Source organism: Leptonychotes weddellii, chromosome 1 (assembly GCF_054177405.1).
Source record: "Leptonychotes weddellii isolate Sample4059 chromosome 1, ASM5417740v2, whole genome shotgun sequence".
Lineage (NCBI taxonomy): Eukaryota > Metazoa > Chordata > Mammalia > Carnivora > Phocidae > Leptonychotes > Leptonychotes weddellii.
The window spans coordinates 150,196,054-150,205,123 of NC_138369.1; the positions used below are offsets into that span (position 1 = coordinate 150,196,054).

The window sequence follows — 9,070 nt, forward strand, 5'->3', positions numbered from 1 at the left end:
ATTGCATTTTTCCCTGTCACTATGCTGCCTTCAGAATAGCTATGGCTTACTTGAGCTATCATCTTATCAGCACTAACGTTACTAGTCTAAAATTTCTATCCTTTGACCCCTCTTTTGATTTTTACTTCATGAAATATCTATATGTTACTTTATATATACACACTAATAGATATAGTGTAACTTTTTTTTTTTTTTTTAAGCTTTTATTTGAGAGAGAGAGAGAGCACAAGCAGAGGGAGCGGCAGGGAGAGGGAGAAGCAGGCTCCCCGCTGAGCAAGGAGCCCGATGGGGGACTCGATCCCAGGACCCTGGGATCATGACCTGAGTAGAAGGCAGACACTTAACCGACTGAGCCACGCAGGCGTCCCAAGTGTAACTCTCAAGCTTGAGCTTAGATGCTGGCCAGGTCTCAAAGTTAGGTTCAGTGTGAACTGGTATCCGTATAACCAAGTGTTCCATTTCTGCCATGGGATTTGCCCTAAAATAGTTGACTGTAGCTGCTTTTTTTTTTCTTCTATCAACATTTTTAAGGAATGACTCTGATAACAGTTAACACATTATTCTTCCAAATGAGTATTGTCTTTAAAATAAGTCCCTTATGACATATTATGATAAATTATGAATAAGTGACATGAGTGTACCTGTGAGAAACTGATATTAGAACTGGCACCAAGAGTGGGACTTTCTCTGGTCTACACTGTACCAGATCATCTGCTATTTTATGTAACCACTTGACAAAAAGAACAGTTAAGATTTCATATTTACAATAATGCTTTATAAAAAAAATAATAAAGATGTAACATTTAAACTTGGTAATAATGGATAAGTTAAGTAAATTTTAATTAGTAAACAATATACTTTTAATTGCTTAGGTTGACAGTTACCTTAATATAACTGAAGTATCTCCTCACATAGGCATTAACAGATCAACAACAGTTTGGTAAAGCTGATGATATGTATGATAAATGTATTGATTTGGAACCAGATAATGCCACAACATATGTTCATAAAGGGTATGTATATTTATGGTTCTCTGTTTCTGTAAGAAACTGTATATCTTGCATGTAATAAGATGGATTTCTTCTGGTCATTAAGAAAGGAAGGGGGGACTGTAATAGAAAGTATCAGTGAGTTAAGTGACAAATTTCTTAATGCTGTAGATGCTTCATTGTTAATATTTAAAATTTTATGTTTCATTCTTATACAGCAGTTGGTAAATATACTGTTTTCACTCTTTTAAAGATTTCAGTTCTGAACATCCTTTCAAATGTTAGCTATATCAAAATTAGTTTTTCCAGTCCTTATGTACTTATCATTTAAAAAAAACTTTATACAAAGTAAAAAAGCTTTGCAGGGTAAGTTAGTAATAGAGTCTAGACCTTTGGACACTTTTTTCATAATAAGGATTTTGGACTATAAAACCAATATACAATTGAAAAAAATAATGCGAATCTGATTACTATTTTAGATTGTTTTTCCTTGTAAATTCATTTATGGCAGAAATTGAGTTGTGTGCTTATATTCCTATTGATACTATGCCATAGTTACATCTGACTGCCTTGTTGCATTTGCAGTTTACTTCAGCTTCAGTGGAAGCAAGATCTGGATAGAGGTTTGGAGCTAATCAGCAAGGCTATTGAAATTGACAATAAATGTGATTTTGCATATGAAACCATGGGAACTATTGAAGTGCAAAGGTAACTTCTATAGTCTGTTCTAAGGAAATTTAAGGCAGCTCCATAGATACTTATCTTTTCATTCTTCTCATTACAGAATATGTTATTGTCAGTATCCACTAAGTTCTTAGTATGTCATGCCTTTTGAAGGAAGCTTCCCTCAAAACTATACAACTTTGATTTGCCTTGTTTCATTTTTTCCTTTTGCATTAGAAAGGAAAATTTGATCTTTCTCTAATACCTCTTGTGTGTTCTTTCCTCTTTCCACCTATATTATTTCTGTTGGAGGAAAAAATACCTGCAGTGTGCTTAGGCAGTGCGCAGCATAAGGATTCCTGCCAGAATACAGGAGGATCTAGATCCTGCTACAAATAAGCAACCAGCCAAGTACCTGGACACGTTGAAACATCCCTGAGCCCATGAGTTGTCTTAAAAATCAGGGAGCTAGATAAGATTTTTTGCAACTCTTACTGCTCATAACCTCTTGTTTTGTGAAAATATTTATCCGGAGTTGCACTTGGGAGCCACCATTAACAGGTGACTACTGTTTATGCCATAGAATTTAGTGTCGTATACCATCTTAATATTCGCATTGCTGTCCATTTGAGTACTCTAGGCCAGGTACTGAACCTTGGGTATTTTTCCAAATTTTATTTCAAATGATCTTTACCCCAGTCCTTATAAAGGTAGGGATTATATGATCTTTAGTTTAACTGAAGAGTGTAGAAACTGATGCCCAAACTGGTTAACAAAGTTACATGACAATCCAGTAGTAGGAATAGGATATTAGCCCCTATATTTCACTGTTGCCAAATTAACTGATCTTGTTAGGAATCAATAGGGATTGTCTTAACTCCCTGTCATTCAGCCCCTCCTGGGGCCTCTCTTTGCCCTGTAGTGGGCAGAATATATATAGGCTGATGGAATTTGTAACAATTACATGTAAATATTATTTATTTGCCAGTCTGTTAATGTAAATATTCTTGCACTAGGATAGGATGGGATTCTGGTTCTTAATCTTTTTTGAGGAAAGCTATAAAGTTATTTGTAGAACCTGGGTTAAGAACGCTTATACGCATTTTGATGGGTGTTCTTGGTATATTAATTATACTTTAAGGAATCCATTCTAAATCCTGCCTTACAAATAAATGAATGAATGTAAATGAATAAGTGAAATTGCTCATTATCCTAGCATTTAGCCAATCTACTGTCTACCTAATAACCAAACATGAACTCTTAAAAGTTTTTTTTAAAAAAACAAGTCTTTGGGGCACCTGGGTGGCTCAGTCGTTAAGCGTCTGCCTTCGGCTCGGGTCATGATCCCAGGGTCCTGGGATCGAGCCCCGCCATCGGGCTCCCTGCTCTGTGGGAAGCCTGTTTCTCCCTCTCCCACTCCCTCTGCTTGTGTTCCCTCTTTCACTGTGTCTCTGTCAAATAAATAAATAAAATCTTTAAAAAAAATAAAAAATAAACAAGTCTTTCATGTAGCCATATATTGTGGTAGGAGGTTAAGTACAGTCACCCCAGAGGTCTGTTGTATTTCTTAAGAGTTTAACTGCATACATATAGTAGAAACTTTATAAATATTTATTGTAAGATTACAGGCATGTATGCATATATACATGGGTAAGACAACTTAAAACAGCTCTTGGTTCTTGGCAAGTATGTAAAGCCTAACCACACCTAGACTGTGAGAGGTGAATTATATTTTTTTTGACCAAGCATATTCATCTATTTACTCAAAAAACAGATACTAATTACCAGGCATTGTACTAGGATCTGGGAATGGAGAAGTGTCTATTAAGTAGTAAGAATATGAATATATATTCATCTGACTTGCACAGAATGACAATATGTCTGTGGGAAGACTGAGGACGGAAGGGGAAGATATTTTTCATGAGGATATTGTATTTGAACTGAGCCTTAGAACAGTGAGGGTTTGATTTAGAGTCAGGCAGAGATGCCATAAATCATCTGAGCATTATATGTAGGTAGGAGAGCCAGGGGCCCTGGGGAACCTGTGTAACTGGAGCGGAGGTGCATGGGGCGGGAGTATGGTGGTAAGAGATGAGGGGAAAGAAGAGGAGTTCACACAGATGTGAAGGTAAGGCCCCCGAATACCAGTAATGTTCTCTGAGGTTATGTCACTGCTTTCTAAAGGAGCCTTATGAAGTAGTATAGAAACACAGAATTTAGGAACCAGACAGGATTATAATTTTAAGTAAGTCATTTAATTTCTCTAGTCTCGCTGTTCTTACCTGTAAACAAAGACTACAAAAGATATAAGTACATAGTATTTATAATAGTAGCTAATATTCATTGAGTGCTTCCTATGTGCTAGGCACAATTTTGTTTCTTATACAGTATAGAAGCATTTTTTTTGGAATCATAAAACTGGGTGGTCAGAAACTTCGTTGTATTCTGTGAAATGCTTGTTGGTTGTGAAACATTTAAAATTGTTCTTTTAGAGGAAACATGGAGAAAGCCATTGACATGTTCAACAAAGCTATTAACCTGGCCAAATCGGAAATGGAGATGGCTCATCTGTACTCACTCTGTGATGCTGCCCATGCCCAGACAGAAGTTGCAAAGAAATATGGATTAAAACCACCAACGTTATAAAATGGGGGGGGGGGGGGCGGGGAGGAGAATGACCCTCTTTTTAGAAGTTTACTCCCTTTTCAACTGAACCCTAAAGACACTGTCATGAACTGTGTTGAATGGTGGAACTTAGTATTTCTGTTTGTGCTGTTGTCATTCGTTACATGTTTCATGTTTAGGTGTTGCGGGAGTGGCTGTTGAAGGAAGTTTGCAGTGTTGCAGCTTTTATTCCCTGTGCAACAAAAGCTTAGAACCTGTTAAAGGGATATTAAAGTTGCAGAGAGTACAGAAGATAATTGGCCATGCAAATAAAAACTTTGATTTGTTGATTTGACTTTTTTTTTTTTGGAGGTTGGTGGGTTATATTCTGTATGATTTTGTGTGTGTGTGTGTGTAATTTTTACAGCATGTTGGTTTTTAAATTAACATAGTAAGTGCTGTAAAATAGGTTTCTTTTGGATTCAATTAATCCCTTTTAGTTTTTTTGGTTTTTTTTTTTAGAAAACAAAACTTAAATGGGGATTTTGTTTTAAAGGCAGCAAAACAGACCCTTTAAACCACTGTCAGCATGCACAATGCCTCTGATTCTGCAGAAGGTTAGATTCAGTGGCAGCTTAAGCCTTTTGACCCCATTCAACTCCAATGGATAATGTACATTGTTCTTAAAAGTCCACAGCAACTGGCTTTCATCAAATTACACCGAAGCAAAATACTCTGGTATATATGCTGGAAAACTGAAAATTAATAGGAGAGTAACCAGGCAAGAGGTAAGATGAAATAGGAATGGGTTTGTAAATTGCCTGTGGCTATTTTCTCTATTAGGTACACTATTTAATAGTGTATTTTTGAAAGAAAATTCAGGTTGATTGTGTGTATAAAGATGAAGTGTGATGTGTGGGAATGTTTAATTAGCTTAAAATTTGTAGTGAAGAAAATGTGATTAAAGGTTCCAAAAGGATGTAAGTCTTGGAGCCAGAAGCATAGTATTTCCTGAGGTGGTTAAGTTTAGCGCTTTAACTATGGCTACATGTGCTTAAAGAATATTAAACCAGTATTTTCAGAGGTGCTGAGGAAATGTGGAATGCTTTTTAGTTTTGAGCTAACCTTGGTCTCTAGGGCCTGACTGCCCATGTCCAGGTCTTTACTTAGGAATACTAACAGATTTTTTTTCCCTTACTTTACTTTTTTACTTAGAAATCACTTTGGGTTTTGTTTTGTTTTTCCAGTTGTCACTTTTATAGACCATCCTTTTGTTTATATGCTGGATTTTTCTGGTGGGAGAGGGGTTGTGTTCTTAAGGTATCTCTTGTTTTGAGATATTTGGGGCTGGGAAAGGTTTATTTAAGTCTGAGTATAATAAAAGAGCAAGCAAGCCTTCAGTTACACTTCTGGAAATGAAATCTAAGTTTGCATTTTGGGGAGTAAAGGAGCATTGTACCCCTCTGTTAAGAGGGTGCTTTATCCTAGTGAAGTCAAAAAGGTTTTGTCTGCAAATGCTATCTTCTTAGAAACTATAAGAAATGACCCCTTCCAAAGTCAGAGTTTGGAAAATATTGAGGCGGCCTCTAGTGGGGACAATTTAAGATGGCTTGGATAACGGAAAAGTTTGAGAACTCTGCATTTTAGTTTTTAAATTATGTACCAACTATCATAACATACAGAAATGTTCTACATCTCTGAATAACCTCTGACTTAAAGTTTTTATTTGCATGGCTGTATTGACATTAACACTGGTATTTTCTTCTACTGCTCTCCCTTCCTACCCTTTGGGGTTGGGTAGAAAAACATGAAGGAAACTGAAGCATGTGCCATTCAATACTACCATTCCAAATCCTCATGGACTATTGCTTGTTCTGAAAAATATTTGAAACTGCACTGAAAGCTGCATCTGTCTGTATCTTTTCTTTTGTAAATGACCTCACATGTAAATTCACCAAATAAATATCACATTCAAGCTTTTCTATCTGTTCTTTAAATAAAAAGATAGTTTATTCATTTATCATAGTACAGAGTAAAACCATAATCATTTTCTTGTGGGCTCAAACTAACTGAAAATAGGTCATGTTTAGTATATGAAGCAGAGTAAGTTTTTGGTGTGAATGGTGGAGCTCCCTGAGAACATTTGTCCTTCTTACTTGTGAAACAAAGCTCTAAGAAGAGCTAGCAGAGCCAGCTTCCTTTATTCCTACCTATACTTGCCTTACCCATGCTTGCATGGCAGCCTAGAAATTTGCCAACCAGACCTGAGCCTTGAGACTAACATGATCTTCAAACTGGTTTCACCAATTAGTTTTGATCAGTTTGCAACCACTCTGTAGCGTTTCAGAAGGGATGCCTGAAGTTATCTACCCTTTATTAATTGAGGTATAAATAGGGAATACATCCCAAAACAACAAGCAGCAGCTTTGGTTTTAAAACAGTTCAGACAGAATTTCAGGCCTCTGGAAACTCAAATTGTAGTTTAAACTGTCCCAGTACATCTCAGCTAACTGTCATCATCTTAAGGCTGTTTACAAACAGGAGGACCGTATAGTTTAACAAAACAAGGAAACTTTTGAGTATAAAAGTAATAGTTAATTAAGACTGTCCTGAGTACACTGGGTTCTTTGCTATATTTACAAGGAAATAACATAGAAGGGGGAGCAATTAATCCTAACCTCAGTCCTCTGTAAAACTGATTTGTGAATAAAGTGACAGAACTTTAATAACTTTTTAAGCCTTAACATACTGTGATAGAATGATATTGGTCCCCTGAAAGATACCCACATCTTGATCCCTGGAACCTGTGAATGTTAATTTACATAGCAAAAATGAACTTTGCACATTTGATTCAATTAAGATCTTGACATGGGAAGATTATGCTGGATTATCTGAGTGAGCCCCAAATGTAATCCCAAGTGTGCTTGTAAGAGAGAAATCGCAGAAGAGGATGTGATCACTGGGAGAGATTGGAGTGATACGGCCACAAGCCAAGGAATGCTGGCAGTCACCAGAAAACATGACAAAGTACAACATCCATTCATGACAAAAACTCTCAACAAAGTAGGTTTAGAGGGAACATACCTCAACATAGTAAAAGCAATTTATGAGAAAACCTACAGCTAACATATTCAATGATGAAGAACTCAGACCTTTTCCTCAAAGATCAAGAACAAGACAAGGATATCCACTCAATACTTCTGCATGTCCAGCACAGTACTGGAGCCCTAGCCACAGCAAAAAGAAAAGACATCCAAATTGGAAAGAAGTAAAACTTCACCTTTTTGTGGATGGCACCATACTATATACAGAAAACCCTAAAGACTCCACTGAAAAACTACTAGAGCTGATAAATGAATTCAATAAAATTGCGGGATACAAGGTCAACATGCAGAAATGTTGCATTTCTATACACTAATAATGAAGTAGCAGAAAGAGAAATTAAGAAAACAGTCCCATTTACAATTGCATCAAAGAGAATAAAATAGCTAGGATTAACCTTAACCAAGTAGGTGAAAGACATGTACTCTGAAAACTATAAAACAATGATGAAACAAAATGCACAAATAGAGGGGCGCCTGGGTGGCTCAGTCGTTAAGCGTCTGCTTTCGGCTCAGGTCATGATCCCAGGGTCCTGGGATCGAGCCCCATATCGGGCTCCCTGCTCGGCGGGAAGCCTCTTCTCCCTCTCCCACTCCCCCTGCTTGTGTTCCTGTTCTCGCTGTGTCTCTCTCTGTCAAATAAATAAAATCTTTAAAAAAAAAAAAAAAGCACAAATAGATACTCCATGCTCATGGAATGGAAGAACCAATCTTGTTTAAAATGTGCATACTACCCAGGGCAGTCTACAGATTAAATGCAATGCCTATCAAAATACCAACATTTTTCACAGAAGTAGAACAAATAATTGTAAAATTTGTATGGAACCCAAAAAGACTGAATAGCCAGAGCAATCATAAGAACAAAACTGGAGGTGTATCACAAATCCCAGATTTCAAATTACACTACACAGCTATAGTAATCAAAACAGGATGGTACTGGCACAAAAACAGTCACATAGATCAATGGAACAGAAAAGAGAACCCAGAAATAAATCCACCCTTATATGGCCAATTAATCTACCATGAAGGAGGCGAAAGCATACAACACGGAAAAAATGGTCTCTTCAATAAATGGTGCTGAGGAAACTGGACAGCTACATGCAAAAGAATGAAACTGGACTACTTTCTTACACCATACACGAAACTCAAAGTGGATTAAAGATGAGACCTGAATGTGAGACCTGAAACTGTAAAACTCACAGAAGAAAACAAGCAGTAATTTCTTGGTCATCGGCAATCACATTTTTCTAGATCTGTCTCTTCAGTCAAGGGAAACAAAAGCAAAATTAAACTATTGGGACTACATCAAAATAAAAAGCTTTTGCACAGTGAAGGAAACCATCCACAAAACAAAAAGGCAACCTACTAAGTAGGAGAAGAAATTCACAAATGATATATCCAATGGTTAAGTCCAAAAATATACAACTCAACCCCTCAAAAACAAATAATCCACTTAAAATATGGGCAAAGGACCCGAACAGACATTTTTCCAACATACATACAGATAGCCAACAGACTCATGAAAAGATCTCAACATCACTAATCATCAGGGAAATGCAAATCAAAACCACAATGAGCTACCACCTCACACCTGTCAGAATGGCTAAAATCAAAATGAGGAAATCAAAACTGTTGCCAAGGATGTGGAGAAGGAGTCATCCTGCCCTGTTGGGAATGCAAACTGGTGTAGCCACTGTGAAAAACAGTATGGAG

The 9,070-nt window shown here is 36.9% G+C and overlaps 1 protein-coding gene across 1 annotated transcript in view; it reads left to right on the forward strand.

Moving 5' to 3' along the window:
- Positions 1-6,236, forward strand: part of TOMM70 (translocase of outer mitochondrial membrane 70) — a 37,736-nt gene extending 31,500 nt beyond the window's left edge. The window contains exons 10-12 of the mRNA XM_006729576.3: positions 916-1,013; positions 1,575-1,697; positions 4,145-6,236. Of these exons, the coding sequence (XP_006729639.1) occupies positions 916-1,013; positions 1,575-1,697; positions 4,145-4,298 (375 nt within the window). The 3' untranslated portion in view covers positions 4,299-6,236. The remainder of the gene's footprint in view (positions 1-915; positions 1,014-1,574; positions 1,698-4,144) is intronic.
- Positions 6,237-9,070: the final 2,834 nt, after the last annotated feature.